The sequence below is a fragment of the Martes martes genome, assembly GCF_963455335.1.
Source record: "Martes martes genome assembly, chromosome: 14".
In the NCBI taxonomy this organism is placed as follows: Eukaryota; Metazoa; Chordata; class Mammalia; order Carnivora; family Mustelidae; genus Martes; species Martes martes.
In genome coordinates this window covers 10627982-10644535 of record NC_137902.1, presented here as the reverse complement: position 1 = coordinate 10644535, position 16554 = coordinate 10627982, and the positions used below count along the sequence as shown (strand labels likewise).

Genomic DNA, 16554 nt, shown 5'->3' with positions numbered 1-16554 from the left:
TGTTTTCTTTCTCTCTCAGTTGAATCGAATCTGAGCCTCGGTGAGCCCCAGGATCCGAGAGCTGGACAGCTCCGGGGAGATTACAGGCTGGTCCCAAACCCCCAGCTTCACAGGAGGAGGCGGCAAAACAAAATGTGGGATCGTATGAATTCAGTGCGGTTTGGCAGAGCCTAGTTCTAATTCGGACAGTATTCGGGAGAGCAGAAATGCAAAGTACCCATGGTGTCCGTGGCTCCCATGTGCCTTCCAGGCCACAAGGCAGAGCCTCAGAAGCCCTTTGCCAAAGGCTGTTCTGCTGGCTCAACAGCTGCCGTGAATGCCACTGAGAAAGTAACAAGCATGAGGTTTAGCATGAATTTGGAGCCTGTCGTGTCACCTAGAAAAGTCAAGGCATAAAGTGCTGCTTTAAAAATGTTGCCCAAAGGCCCAATAGAATATGTAGAAAAGCAGCTGCTGCTGGGTGCCCGCAGGATCTGGACGGTCAACCCAGCCTTTAAAAATGCCTGTGAGTCCTTTCAAAGCAGCAGACACTCCCACACTGGGGAGGGCTGCAGCGTGGGTCCCAGGGCATGAAGGAGAGTACCTTTTACCTGCTCTCCAAAGAATGAGTGCCAGCCCGTGGCTGCCAAAGCTGGCCAAATTCGAGTTCCAGGGGGACCAGGAGGTGATCTAGTGCAGCCTGAGGGCCTGGCCTTGAGCTACCTGCCCCAGGTCTTGACCTTAGAGGGTTTTCAGCCACCCCTTCCCTTGCCGGTGTTGTGCCTCGAGGCTCGGGTGGCTGCTTGAGCTGGGACTTGTCTGTCCTAAAGTCTCCAAATCAATTTGTTTTACGGGGACACAGACAAAGTCCTGCCCTCATCCACCTTGTACTCGTTGACGTCCTCTTTTTGGTTGTGTTTCTTTTCCCAAGAGGTGCCAGTTTGGCAACACTTAAGGCTGCCTCTCTGATTGAAATCTTGGAGATTTTCATCCACGACCTTACACAGCCCCAGGACAGTTCTTTTATGCTCCCACATTCAGCATAATTAGCCAGATAGACTTGCTAAGCTGTCTGGTTTGAGTGAATTCCATTACTCCTCCGTAAGAATTCAGGATGAGGCCAGTACCCACCAGTGCCAACTGTCCAGCCTCCCCCTCCCATTCTGCTACCCTAGAGGAGGGTGTAAGTGGATAGAAGGAGAGCAACGTGGGTAAGGACGGGAAATTAAGAACCCATCGTGCTTGCTAGGCTGGAGGCCAAATGGGACCACTCTCGAGTGCCCGTAAGTCACTTAAAAACCTTCCATCGTAGCAAAAATGTAAAACAGGCCTGGACAATGCAGCTCTTTACATATTCTTCTCTTAAATGGAATATTTAATATGCATGGCCACTGCTTTGCTGTTTATTTAAGTGCTAATCATTGTTCAAAAATGTTTAAGTGCTTCATTTTTATTCCTGAGATAAACCTGATTTAATATTGTTTAAAAAGGAAAAAAACAAAAAACAAAAAACAACCCTCTTACTTACCTTAACTTGGTTGTTGAAAACATTCTACTTTGGCATAAGCTCATGTGTGTGCCTGGGGGATCCCTTTTAAGAAGACACATTATGGGGGCACCTGGGTGGCTCTGTCAGTTAAGCATCTGACTCTCGATTTAGGCTCAGGTCATGAACTGAGGGCCGTGGGATCCAGCCCGGCACTGGGCGTGGAGCCTGCTTAAGATTCTTCCCCCCCCCCTTGTCCCTCCCCACCCCCACTTGTTCTCTCTGTCTGTCTCTCTCTCAAAAAAAAAAAAAAAAGATACATTGTCAGAGATAATTTGGTAAAGCTACAGTTTAACCATTTCTATATGTTGTGGCCACGATTATCTTGAACCTACAATTTGAGGTCCAGCTTTTCCCCCTTAACATGGTACCGTGAGGATTGTCTGTCGAGCTGTGTGAGCTGTGGTTTTCCTGGGTGCGGCACCGTCCCCTGAACGGAAATATCACAGTTTGCTTCTCGGCGCCTCTGCGTTCCCCATCTCCCATTGTTCTATGATTATAAATAACTTGGCCGGGATGTCTTCTAGAGTTGTCCATATTTTTGGATTACTTCCCTGAGGTGCACTCTGAGGGAGTCTTATAAGGGGATGAGTGTGTTTGAGGCAGGCCCGCCGACTGGAGAGTGCCCGCAGGTCTCTCGTGCACCCTGCGAGATGCAGAGTCTAACTCAGCAGTTCTGGGCCAGCCTGACGTTCTTTATCTGTCCCTAACTCGGGGACGCTGAGGCTGCTGCTCGGGCTCGGGCAGTCTCTCCACGCCGCTGGTGGCCTGGCATCTAGAGTGTTTGCAAGACGGTTCTTACCGGGTCCCCGTGGGGGCTGATTACCAAGCAGTCTGCCCCTCTGGAGGATTTTCTCTCCAAGAGGAAAGCTTTGATTAGGTTGGTGTCTAGAGAAGGCAGGGGCTGCGGCTTCTACGAGTGTGCAAAGCTCAACTCTGGCTGGTGCTGGAAGCACTTGGGGAGTACACACATGCACACTCACACACGCACACACTCACGTATACATATGCACACACATGCTCATACATATACATACATGCACACACATGCACACGTATACCCACACGCATGCACATTCATATGTGCACATACATACATGCATGCTCATGTGTACTCACACACTCACATACATGCACACATATGCCCTCAAACATACACATATACTCACACACACATACAGACACACTCACACCTATACACACATACTCACATATACACACATGCACATACTCACGCATACTCACACACATACATACTCATACATATACACGTATACATATTTATACACATTCACATGTGCACACTCACTTACACATGCATGCACACACACTTATACATGCACACACACACACACTCCCACACACATACATTCTCACACACTCACATTCACACTCACACACGTGCTCCAGACCAGCAGGCTAGCACCAGCAGAATGTCTGGCAGCGAGACTGGCTATGAGGATTTTGTAAAGCTTCATAGGTTTTTCAGGTTTTCACCTTTCTACTCCATGGGTAGCCAGGGTGGCAGATCATTCTCAACCCACAGAAGACTAAACCCACACAAAGCTTGCTTTAAATCTCACTGAGTTCCAGCTGTGTTCTAAACCTGACTGGGTGAGAAGTCTTAGAATTACTCAAGCTAAACCTGATCTCTACGCATTCAACAGCAGATTTAGTATAGTCACGAGTTGTCTTTGCAATTTTAAAAATCAATAGCCATAATTTTTAGGAGAAGAAAAGGCACTCGTCGCTGCCAACCTCTCCATCAAACTCACTGCTCCGTAGCTGTGCTGGGTCCATCCTACTGAGTGCCACCAAGCCCAAAATCTCTCCCTTTCCCTCACTCATCAAATCTAAGCAGTCATCACAGTCTTATATTCTATGCACACTTTTTTCTTATAGAACCCAACACATTATATTGAAACCCTCTCTACGCATGGCTGTGTCTTTCAACCAGACCTTGAGACCCTTGACACAGAAAGAGCATTGGACACACTTTGTTATTCCCCCACCCAGAGCAGTGTCTGACTAACGCACAGTAGCTACCCATTAAATCATTGTTGAATGAATGAATGAATGAATGAATGAAATAGAATAGATTTTGATCACACACAAGCCTGGAAGGTCATTCTCATTGTTAAAAGTTTCATACCAGCATGGTTCTAGCAAGAGCACAGATTGCCTAGACCGTGCCTGGTGCCAATATGCCTTGGCCCTGGGGTGTACAAGATGGTAGACAGGATGCCCAGGACATGCTGTGTCCCTGCCACTTACCACCTGCTAGTGTAACACCTGCTGTTTCTCTTTGGCAGTTGCCTTTTCTGGCCTTGGCTTCACGACGTTCTACTTGGCTGGCAAGCTGCACTGCTTCACCGAGAGTGGGCGGGGGAAGAGCTGGCGGCTCTGTGCCGCCATCTTGCCCCTGTACTGCGCCATGATGATTGCCCTGTCCCGTATGTGTGACTACAAGCATCACTGGCAAGGTGAGTCCCTGCCCAGGGCCTGCCTAGTCCTCACGGTGTCGTCTGACACTCTCCTGTAGGGAGGGGTGTAGAGAGGTACCCATTCAGGGAGAACCAGCTGCCCACTGTCAGACCAGTGTAGGTTGAAATAACCACAGATACAGTTTTAGAGAAAACCTGCCTGTTCATGTGAGCTCTGACCTCCATACTGCCCTTGCTGGAGGTAGCCTAGAAGCCCCTTCTTTCTCTCTGTGCCCAGGTTCCAGCAGGAAGGCAGACCTGGGCCTCAGACCCAACTGTGACCACCCTGCTTTATCACTTGCCTCAGTCTTCAGACTTGGTGCCAAGTGGTTTTTGGCTCCTTTCCCATCTCACATCCGTCACACAAGGACATATCTCTCAGCACAGATGCACTTCCAAAGGATGGGTCCGGCCCAGGGATCAATGCCAGTGGCGTTCTGAGCCGCTGCTACGAGGCTGTTGTGAGGTTTACCTGTATGTGACTCCTGGAGTGTCTGAGACAAGGGAAAGTAACAGCCAACAAATTCGGGGCTGGGATAAAACTGCAGCACGCCCTGTCCCCCGCAGATAAGCTGCGGCTCCGGCCGGCCGACCGGCGCCAGCACCTGCCGTGGCAAGCAGGGAGCAGGGGCAGAGGGGGCGTCCATGGGACTCCGCTCCCCCAGCGTGCAGAGGGCCACGTTCCCCACAGGGCGAGCCTCAGGTCACCTTGACCAGGCCATCCTGACACAGGAAGCCAGCTCCGGGGGTGGGTCTGGAGCGGTGGCCAGGCGTCTGCATTAACATGCAAGTCGGTTATTTCTGATGAATTCTGAGCGGCTTTGGGGAAGAGCTCTAGTGTGTCAACTTTAAGCCAACAGACTGAATTACACACGTGCCGAATCCAGTTTCCTGCGATCTGAACGCCTTTCCCCATCAGCCTGTGGTCTGCCCGTCCTCTCCCTTGCCACTTCCTGCTGCCCTCAGGCGGTTCTCCTCCTCCCCCTTTCCTGTCTCTGCAGCCAGCTGCCTCGTGTTCCCGCACACTTCTGGCCTCTTCCCAGCTATTTATTCCAGCGGTGGTGATGTAGCAGATGAGGCCAGAGGTGAGGGGCGCTCCTAGCTGGGGACAACCTCTCCCCATCTTTTCTGGGGCCTCCCACTCCTCCTGGTACTTCTCCAGCTTCTCCTGCTCCTTCCCTGGCCTCAGCTCCACTCTCCAGCCTCTTGGAGCTCGGGCTCTGGGCTTCCTTCTAGCAGCAGCTTTGAGCTAAGAGCCAAGGCTTCGGGGTAAAGAGAGAGACTGGTGCATGGTCTCCGCAGGTGGGTGGGTCAAGTAGAGATCAGAGTCTTGAGGCCCCCCTGAAGGGGGCAGTCACTAGAAGCCATAAGGCTGAGCCCTGTGCCCTCCCTTGTGATCTGCTTTGAACAGCGACTCGGACGGAGCTCCAGATGACACAAAGCTCCGTCACGGGAGGGTGGCAGGGGCAGAGTCGCCGAGCCAGCGGCACCGAGGCCTACCCACCGCGCCCGGCACTAGTTTCCAACAGAATCATTATTGCCCAGATGATGAGGACGTCTCTCCGTGAAGAACATGACGGGCTGGCTGGTGTCTTAGGGACGGCTTTTCATTTACCCCTTGTGAGCTGTAGTTTCTTCTTCCGAACTTGGGAACAGTCATTCCCCAGTACTTCACATGCTCTTTTACAGACATTTTACAGAATGAAATAATGGATCCGAATGTATCTTGTGAGCGAAAACATACGACACAAATGCAAACTGGTATTGTTCTTGCTTCCCCCATTGTCTCTGGAGGAGGATGGTTTGTGTTTCCCCAGCAACTGATTTGGAGGCAGACGTGATTTTGGAACGTGGTCTGTTTGTAAGCCGTGAGTCCCCGGTTTGCACTTTGATTCGGGCACTTTGGATTTGTGAAACGATGAAGGGTTTCATCCTTGAACAGAGCGCTGCTTTATCTTGCAAGGCAGTCAGGGCCTTTGTGGAGTGAACTTGTCCTGAAACCCTCAGACGTGAGATCGGCCTCTCTTAAATACTTGAGGTCCTGATTGGTTTTCCCTCATTACCTTGCTGGGGCCGGTACATCAGGAAAGGATGAAGACTCACAGTCCCAGGCCTTACGGAGGCGGTGGGCTTATGATGCAGCCGGAGCCTTGAAGGCTGCTGGCAACGGGGCTCCAGACCCGTCTTCTCCAGCTGACGCAGAAAGGAGCTTGGAGCAGTCGAGGGAGACGGGTGACAGGTAACGCTCTGTGGGCTGGTAGGAAAGCAGAGCAAGAGAATTTATGTTCGGTGACGTTTATGGCCAGACTTGAGCTATGCTAGACTCCCACAGGCAAAACAATGTACATGGGATGTTCTAGGTCATTGATGTGGCCCAAGGACCAGTTCGCCGGTGTCGTCTGTTCAATTCTTAGCCCCAGAATCAGCCAGGAGAGGAGTGAGTGCGCTTTTCCTTGGCCTCTTTAACGGGCTCAGAAATGAGTCTGGCTCATTTGACCTGAATTCCCTTTTAGGAGGCCGTCTGTCACTGTCTACACCGGTGGTCTCAGCAGGGGGTGACTGTACCCTCAACAGGGGGTGACCGTACCTCCAGGGGACATTTGGCAATAGCTGCAGTTATCTTTTTGGTCTGTACAACTGGGGGCTGGTGGTGGTAGTGGTTGCTTCTGGAGCCTGGTGGGGAGAGGCCAGGTTTGCTGCTAAACCTCTTACAATGTACAAGACGGTACCTACCTCACAGCACAGACCTCCCCGGCCCTGGATGGCTGCTGCTAAGGTTGAGAAACCCTGATCTAAGGTGTACCTCATCCGCGCCATCTTTTCTCGCCCTTATTACATGTTAAGAAGCGGCAGTGTCCAATGAGTGGGAAATTTTATTCATTGAACACTCACTCATTAAGGGAGTCATCAGGGAGGCCTCCCAGTTTTCCAGCTTGGAGAAGGGATGGGCAGCGTGGGTGTGTGTGTGAGGCAGGACGCCTGATGGAGAGAAATAAGTTATTTTCCTTCGCAGACTGAGCTGCCCACTGACCGTGGGCAGGCGCCGCCCGTCATGATGGGAATCCACGCAGAGCCCCAGAGGCGTCCGCAAAACCCAAATCCCTCTCATTATAGACTTTAGTTAACAGCATTAATATTATGAGATTTTTATGACTCCATTTCAATTTTGACTTACACAACTGTGTCTAATATAGAAGTACATCCAATTACTTGATTATATATTCTTATCCAATAAATAGCCCATAATCTCAAATGCCTCCCTCTTTCCATTACCATGGTTATTTTCTGTTATCAACACCCTTCTCGTCTTTTCTGCCTTCCCAGCTCCGCTCCAAACAGACAAGCCTGTTGTTTTATTAAGTGAAGAAGATGGGGGGGGGGTGCACCGGCCATGGCAGGAAGGGGCCTGTGAAACATTTAGCAGGACTTGTGCAGAAATAGAGCCAGTTGGAGGGGGCCTGACGCCGTATGTGGCTGAGAGTCTCCAAGTCTTTGTGACGTGCCCACTTCCAGGTCAAGTGGAAGCTACAGGGTTTCATGGGTGATGCTAACTGCCAAGCCCAGCACCTCAAAAAGAGGTTTGACCTTTGTGATTAGCCACAAACAAAGGTTTGACCTTCGTGTTTTCGAGAGTTAAGACTTACGGAACTCCCCTGCTGAGAAAAATGTGTGGAGAAAAATGTAGAGAAAGAGCAGAGCTTCTTACTGAACTCACTTCTGCCTCAACTCATCGGCTTGTGGGTTTATGATTTCTAGTCCGTGAGAAATCACAGGCGTGGCAGGAAGGTATTGTCTGTTATATGAGTGGACATAATCGTGAGCTCCCTCTGCCCCTCAAATTCCTGTATCTGGATCTAGGCTTTCCTCATGCGACTCCACATTTGGGAGTAATCTTCCAACCAACACTGGTCTCTATAATCATTGTGTCATTTAAGCGGCCCTGGGTGCTTGTGCGGTGTTTCATTCTAAGAAAGAGCATCCCCTCTGAGTGTAATACAGGAAAGTGGGTCTCAAGGGAGGAAACGGTCCTTCATTCCCACCCAGCCCGAGGTTAGCAAGCATCCATGGCCGTCACAGACGCCGTTATTTGGCCGGGCTGAAGTGTTCAAGGGGGCTGCCACTGCCTTCCCCGTGTTTCCCTGACTGGGCTGTGATGGGTTTGTGATTTGAAATGAATTTTTGTGTAGTCACCAGACTTCAGGAGGTGATCAGCCCTGCAGATGAGGTGGTTGGGGGCGGGGGGCACTTTGCTGGATGGTTCATGTGCCGCAGGAAAGAGCCAGGAAGAGGCTGCTACCCCTTCCCCGCTAAACACACACACACACACACACACACACACACACACACACACACACACAGTTGAGGGATACACTCTGTTGACCAGGGGTTTCCTTGGTCTGTCAGAAGCAGTCTCTAGATTTTCTAAACAAAATGACTTGAAAAGGAGCCCTTGGCACTGGGTGTGGTGCATAAACAATGAATTTTGGAACACTGGAAAAAAAAATAAAATTAAAAAAAAAAAAAGAAAAGCAAAGGAGCCCTTGATATTATATTACTGTTCCTACCGGGATCCCACCGCCTTGAGTAAAACAGAAACACGGATATTCTCCCACAGATAGTCTCGGTCTGGAGTGAATTGATTTCAACCCATTTTCCCTCCGCGGTGGGCTGCCCTCTGTGGTAGGGTCTGTATTCACATTCAGCATCAGCTGCGGAATGTTGCTCAGGGTCTGGGAGCCTCTCCGCCTCTCGGCCTTATGAGTCTGCCCACCTCTGCCTTCCTCTCCTAGGCATCCCCCACAGGAGGGCTGGGGCTGTCTACAACCCCCCGGTCGTCTGCCTGCCTCCCTCAGAACCCACGGGACGGCGCTTTGGGCCAGGCCCGAGGAGCATGAGTCAGGCCCTCTGCCCTCTCGGCCTCCAGGTCAGCCCTGGCCTTCCCCTGTTGCTCGGTCCCCAGGGATGATGGGTGTTGGCTGCTCACAAGTCTCATTGATGACCACCAGGCTTCACGTCATTCCGATCCCTCTCCCCTCTACTTCCTCTCATGTTCTCTGGTGTCTCTTATGGGTTCTCTGTTCAAGGTATTTCCAGAACTCGACTCCCTCTGTAGGTGGGCCTCGTTCCCTTCCCCCTCCCAGCTTTGGCTCAAGTGTCCCCTTCGGGGGGAGGACGTTTCGTGATGACCGCTCTTGGAACCGCAGCCCTTTTCCCACACTCCCTGTCGCTCTCATCTTTCTCACGCATCTCTGTCTAACACACCGCGTAGTTTGTGGTGTGTTGATCATTGTCTGTCCTTATCCACTACGACAGGAGTCCGCAGGCTTTTTCTGTGAAGGGTCAGACAGTAACTATCTTAGGCTTTGTGTGAGCCGCACGGTCTCTGTTGCAACTCCAGGATTTGGCTGTAGTCGTGTGAAAACAGCCGTGGACAACACGGAGCCAGTAGCTCACGCGATGCGTAGTTGGGAAACTCCGCACTAGAGTCCGGCCTCCGTGCGGGCAGGGATTTTCGTCTCTTGTTGCCGTGGCGCGTGGTAGGTGCCTGTGTTAGTTTCCTTAGGGTCTTGTAAGAAGTTCCCCAGACCCGGTGGCTTAGAAGAATAGAAATGGTCTCACAGTTCTAGAGGCTGGAAGTTCAAAGCCAGGGTGTGAGAAGGGCCACACTTCCTCTGACAGCTGTAGGGAGAAGACCCTTCCGTGCCTCCTCCAGCTTCTAGTACCGCACATGCTCCCTGCCTTATGACAGCATCACTTCCATCTCGACCTCCCATGTTTAGCTCGCGTTTCTTCCCACCTTCTTCCTTCTGTGGGGGTCTGTCCCTGTGTCCAAATTTACCCTTTTGTAAGAACACCAGTCACAGTAGATGAGAGCCCACCCTCAGGATCATTTTAACTCAATGACCCCCGTACAGAATCCGTACCTAGATGAGGCCACGTTCTGGAGTACTGGGCTTAGGACTTCAACTTATCTTTTTTTTAACAGGGTGGGGAGACACAATTCAACTCCTAACGGTGCCCAGTCAACGTGTTGAATGAGGGAATGAATGAATGAATGAGTCTTACTAAATCATGTTTCTTTCTTAGTAGTATCATCTTTTTCTTCACACTGGTTTTATTAAAATTTGGGGGGGGGTATTAAAATTAACCTTTCCTCTACAAGTTCTTTCCCTTCAAAAATGAACAAAAAAATGTGACTTGAAGCGTTCATTCAGTCATTAGGTCACTGGTGCCTGTGTCCCAGACATATTCTCCCCCCGATGTGTGGTGTTGAGAAAGACAGACGTGGCAGCCGCCCTTCCAGCTCCCGGTACACCAGCCAGATCTTATATCCTCTGTGCTGTGGAAATTCTTTCATAGAAGCTCAAAGTCACAAAAATAGAAAGCTTCACTAGTAGTAGAATGAAAGGAACAGAAACTATCATGTGGGGTTGTTGAGTTTGTCAGAGCTGATTTTTCCTGTAGTGTCCTGGGTCATACAGCCCAAGGCATACAAGTTCCTAAGTCAAGTTAGCTCAGTGATATTGGATGTCGCCATGGTGACAGAGAGGGCTGTTTTCCCCCAGAGGACTTGACAGCACATCTTCAGAAGCCTTTCTGCTTGTTTGTGCCAGGCCCAGTGAGATCCTCTCTTGTCCTTTGACCTCATGAGAAGGGGGAGGGGTCATGCCCATTTTATAAATATGATTCAAATCCATGTTGCATGATGCAAAGCCGCTTTCTGCTACCATTGGAGCCTATCTAGTGTTGTTTCCCACCCCCCACTTTGTTGATGTATAATTCCTAACTTAGAATTCATCACTTTAAAAGTGCATAACTCTGTGGTTTTTAGTATGTTCAGAGCTGTGCAACCATCATCACTATCTAATTCCAGGAAATTTTCTTCACCCCAAAAGAAACCTCAACCCCAGCCCCTGGCAACCACTAATCATTCTTCCTTTCTCCATGGATTTCCTTATTCTGGGCACTGCACGTACATGGGATCACACAGCGTGGGGACTTTTGTGGCTGGTGATGTCGCTGGTTTAGGGCTTCCGTCTCGTCAGTGTGGGTCGACGTGTCCCGGCTCACCGGACATTTACCGAGTAACGATTGCTGGGCTCTGGGAAACGAAGATGAGGAAGGCCATCAAGGGGAGGCGAGCCCTGAGTGGCGGGTGTATGTTAAGAAGTGTGCACAGACAGTCTCCTAGAAAGCCAGTGGGGTCCCTGGTCCATGCTCGAGGGTACACGGACTACCTGATGGTCAACTTCTGTCCTGCAGAATGATAAAGACACCAGACCTTTGTAAAAGATGGTCCTCCCTTCTGTTTCCCAAATTTGCCAAGCCCCTTCCTTCTGTCCTCTGCCTGGAAGACTGCAGGCATCCCTGCTCTCTCCACTTTCCACTTCTGGCTCACGCCTGCCATCCTGCACGGCTGGCCTGGGGGGCAGGGGGCGGTGCCCTCCGTGAAACTCACCTGGTCCAACAGGACTAGCCCAGGCTGTTCCGCTGGGCGGTCTCACAGACCCACGCTTCTCCTTTGCGACGTGTATCACGGCTGTGGCTCACGGATAAGCCTGTCGCTAGTCAGGGTCCATCTGGCCCCTTCGGACTGTGAGGTGTCTGTGTTGTTCAGCCTCGTGCCCAAGAGCCAGACGTCGCACCGGACACCTGATAACACGTGTGGAACACAGACGTGGGAGGAATGGAATAGCATTGATGCTGAGTAAGGAGACCAGCATCCTGCACTTCAGGGACGCTGAGATCCATTCATTCCCCTTTCGAACGCTCCAGTCCCATGCTGCCATATGTAGGGTAAAGTCGATCCCAAGCTGTTTTTCCCGTAATAACGTCCTGCCTGTCCCCTGCCTGCTTTTCTGTCAGCACAGGCCGGACAGCATGTGAGAGTGATTTCATCATCATAACAGTGGCCCCCTTGAGGCACTTGATGACCGTCTCCCTCATAAAGGAAGTGAGTTTTTGGATCTTGTTCACCACCTTTGTAATAAACAAAGTGCCACATGACCCAGCCGAGAAGGCGGCTTGCCTGGACCTTGCGTTGCCCTTGTTTTTTCTGGTGACTCCGGCGGACCTGTGATACCATGTTCCCTCTTCCCGTTCACTGGGAAAGCAGGGTGGGCAGCCCTCGCCTCGCCCTCGCGTGCTGCTCCACCAGTAAGCCTGGAGAACATTCGCTCCAGATGATTCTATGTCCCATGGCCAGTGGTGCACCTAAGGAGATGCCCTATCCCAGAAACTTGCCAACCGAATGACATTATTTGTAGGCTTTGCTCTTTGGTTTGCTCAGTAAGTCGGTGACTCACATGCAGGTGCCATGGATCATTTCAGACTCGAATAAGAAATCATGCCCCATGCGGCTGCTCCCTGGTGTTAGAGAAATATCAAAACAGCAGTGGAACTCTCCGACCTCAGACCCGGGAGTCCTGGCATATTTTTATAGGCTGCTGGCCACAGGCACTGTGAAGAGCTTCTCCTTTTGAGGAACTTGGTGTAATCCTGTTGATTACGCCTTGTCTTAATTTTATTTTTCCCTCCCTTCCCCATGATCTGCTGTTTTGTTTCTTAAATTCCACGTATGAGTGAAATCGCATGAAATCAGAAAGGGAGACAAACCATAAGAGACTCTTAACTCTAGGAAACAAGCAGGGCTGCTGGAGGGGAGGGGGATAGGGGGATGGGGTGACTGGGGGATGGGCACTCAGGAGGGCCCTTGATCGAATGAGCGCTGGGTGTTATATGCACCTGATGAACCCCTCTACTCCACCTCTGAAGCTAGTAATATGCTATGTGTTAATTAATTGAATTTAAATAAAATAAAAAAAGAAAAATTATGCCTTGTGACCCCACTCAGGAATGCTATTTGCCTCTAAGAGGTGTGTGCAGCCCAACAAGATTGAAAACGTGGAAGCGGAAACCCCGAATGGAGAATGACAGTTCAGCATGGCAGAAATCTTCAAAGGAGTCCCAAATTTCTTTTGTTAGGGAAGGTTTTCCAGTGTGCTGGGGTCTTTCTGGCAAGAATTATCCACAGACACGGTTTAAAGTGGCAACACGGGCACATCCACACACAGGAAGTGAGGGTTGCTGGGGTGGACTGCTCCGATGCCGTCTCTGTTGGGCATCAGCCGAATGCCTGCTTGGGCAAGGGGCTGCCCCCCACTGCCCCGCCGTGGAGGGGCCTGTTCTGGTTGCAGATGCCCCCTCCTGCCCCCACCTCCCCGACCCTCTCTATCCCCCAACTTGATGAGTTGCTGGAGGGACTGGGATTCTTACAGCAGAGACGTGTTGAGTTGCCAGTCCTGGTGCACAATAAAATGCTGACGTTTGTGACTCCGAAGTGTATTGCTTCCCTGGGAAATCACCGACCGCGAGGCAGAGACCGCACGCCCAGTGGGTTTCCATAGCTCGCCGGCAGTGCTGGCCTCCAGCAGGAACTTGCTGAAGGATAAGAAAGCACAGCCCCCCACCGGGGTGTCTCAACCCTATAGACATGGCTGGACTTCTTCCAGAACCTAGAAGTGGTTTTCACATTCAAGAATGCAAATCTGAGTTCACGCGATGTTTGGGTCCATATTAAAGACCTAAGAGCGAATCAAGAAAGCATTTTCAAGGAATCTTTAAGTCCTTGAAATGGAAAGATCTGCAGAGGCCACCAAGACCTAAACCTCCAGCGTGGTTTCTCTTTGCGTTAGTCTCGCAAGGGGTCCAGCAAGCAAGCCACTCACTGCCGCAGGTGAGCAGAGGGCTTTCTGGAAAACGTAACTGGCCACATTTGAATGTGTCATAACACTTTTCTCCCGTTTTGCTCTTTCTGCCTAGATTCTTTTGTCGGTGGAGTCATTGGCCTCATTTTTGCCTACATTTGCTACAGACAGCACTACCCTCCTCTGGCCAACACAGCTTGTCACAAACCCTACGTCAGCCTCCGGGTCCCGACGTCGCTGAAGAAGGACGAGCGGCCCACAGCTGACAGTGCGCCCAGCATGCCTCTGGAGGGCATCACCGAAGGCCCCGTATGACCAGGGTCTCCGGAGGATGGACGCTGAGCCCGGGGCACGCTCTCCCGCCCCGCACCCTAACGCAGTAGAAGAGGTTTTTCTGTAGTGTGTTTCTCATCCGTTGTTTCTCCAAGTTATTCTTCTGCTTCCATTTTGCTGGTGGTATTCCTGCTACTTTAAATGTGTCTTCTCAGCTTTCTCGAATTTGCAAAGGGAGGACACTGTGAGAGACCTAGGGAAGGAGGCCACAAGGACAGGGCGGGTGCGACTCGGTCCGTTCCTTTATCTGAAATGTTCGCTGTAACCGCCACCGTCCTGTGTTTTCATGGTCGTAAAACCTAATAAAACCTCCCACTTGGAAGACACGGTGTTGGCTGGCCAGGGTGGCCAAAGTCACTCGGAGACACCGAGGCCGGGGTGGGGAGCGGGTCCAGCCGGGTGCCAAGCTTTGGAATCTTTCTGAAAGGTCAGCTTACCAGGGCATAGGCCCCCGAAACAGAGCTGAGGTTTGAGGCTCCTGCCTTGGTATTTCCAGAGCCTTTGAATCCTGGAATTCAGAAGGAAATGAGACGAATGAGTTCACACAGAGGCTTTCAGCAAATGCAGTGAAAACAAAGGGGCCCGAGGGCCAGGATGGAGAGGAGGTCACTGCTGTGTTCTGAGGGCTGGGGGGCTCTGGATCCTTCACAGGGAGTGGCTGGGTGACCTCTGTCTATAAGAAGCAGCCTCCAGGGAGGAGTTTTCCCCTCTAGGACCTGAGTCTTGCAGGACTCTGCTACAAGTCCCCTTCAGACAGTGGTGCCTTCCCACTCCTGTCCGGCCAGTGGCGTTTCAGCATGGTAGCCAGGTTCTGGAAGAAAGTACAGGAACAGAATCAGGAATGCCCTGTTCTAGCTCAGTCCGTCGAGAACAGTGAGCCCTCCCTCCATTCAGCTCTGGGCAGACACACCTGTGATTCTCCAGATCCCTGGGCCTGCTGCCAGGGGGCACAACTTTGATGACTAAATACTGTCCCCTTGCAGCAGTTGCTGCCACAGACTGTCTCTAGAAAGACTCACATGGCTGTACAGATTGTTGCCTGGGCAGCTCTGGGCTGGGGCTGCCAGTGAGAACCACCGGGATGTTCCGATCAGCTGTCTACACTGCGAGCTCAGGCCTAGAGTGCACACACCACCGTGTGAAGACTTTCACGAGCCAGCCCCTGTGCAGCCCTCTCCAGCTGCAGTCCTTCCAAACTGGGCTCAGCACAGGGCTGTGGGGAGACCCTCCCCTTGTGGGGTGGGGGAATGGAGGGCTTGAGTTGGCTTTCATCCGAAATCAGACTCTTGATTTTGAAAAATTACAGCAGTTACACCCATAAACAACTTTGAAAACAGATGTGATACACTTAAAGAGCTTAATCATAGCCATTTATAAGACATAATTTGGAATCCAGAGCGCAAGTTCATATAAAATTAGAAAATTAAATATTCGGATTCAACTAAATGTTTATAATTTTCAAAAAGAGTTGAAAATAAAAATGCAGGAAAAGGAGTCTTTGCTCCTATTTTAAAAAAAACAAACAAACACAAAATCAAAACTACCTGATGTAGGTCAAATACTTATTTGGTTCTATACTTACCAAAGTTCTGCTTAGTAAGCAGGAAGAAGGTGAGAGTTATACTTCATCCTGAGGACTTAAAATCCTGGGCCATGTAATGTAAATTTAATATAAATACTTGTATTTACAGATCAATGGAAGTATTCTGAAAAGTAACAAAGAACAGAGCATTATTAATGCTGAAAATTGAATGGAAATTCCTCTGATGGGCCATGTCAAAGCTTTCGTTAAATTATAAAGTGACAGAGTATGTGATAGCATGAAGCAATAGCGATGGGAGGATTATCACCGTGTCCGTTCACAGAAGGCGGGTGATTTTGTGAATCCATATATGTTAATTTCGTGCTCTTTGAACGTGAAGGCTAAGTAACACCATGATGTACTAATGAGGCATTTCTGTCTGCCCCAGTCTCTTCTGGACATGAAGGGCTCCTAATGCAGGCTCGCTGGCAAAGCAGGCGGCACAGGGTTGCCAACAGATCCCACCTTGAAGCTGTGGTCCCTGAGATGTTTCTTCCTCCACTGAGTGAACCTGCTCAGATCAATTCAGAGACCAGCAGTCACAGGTCAGACTCCTGGAGGGACTAGCAGAGGAATGACCTGAGGGAGGAGGTCAGGATGTCAGGAGTGGAGGAAGTCTTGCACAACTCAAGCGCACGCACCCCAGGTAAAAGGAACTGGTTCTCTTTAGTTCCAGGTTGCTGCCGGGTAGGAAGACAAGCCCAGTGTTGCCAGATCTTCTGATTTTTCAAGAGAAGTCAAGAATCTGCATTCTCATGTCAAAATGCTTGGTTTTACATCAGATTGCTATTCCCACTAAGATGCTTTAGGATGCAAGTAATAAAAAACCCAGTTGAAAACAGCTTGACCAATAGGAGTTTATTAATATTATAAAAAGAAACTGGGAGGTAGGTGGCCTCAAGGGCCCCCAGCCCTTCCCATCCT

The 16554-nt window shown here is 50.5% G+C and overlaps 1 protein-coding gene across 1 annotated transcript in view; it reads left to right on the top strand.

The window, feature by feature from the left end:
• PLPP4 (phospholipid phosphatase 4) overlaps window positions 1-14369 on the top strand; it is a 116037-nt gene extending 101668 nt beyond the window's left edge. The window contains exons 6-7 of the mRNA XM_080823188.1: window positions 3838-4008; window positions 13831-14369. Coding sequence (XP_080679314.1) covers window positions 3838-4008; window positions 13831-14030 — 371 coding nt within the window. The 3' untranslated portion in view covers window positions 14031-14369. The remainder of the gene's footprint in view (window positions 1-3837; window positions 4009-13830) is intronic.
• The last annotated feature ends 2185 nt before the right edge of the window (window positions 14370-16554 follow it).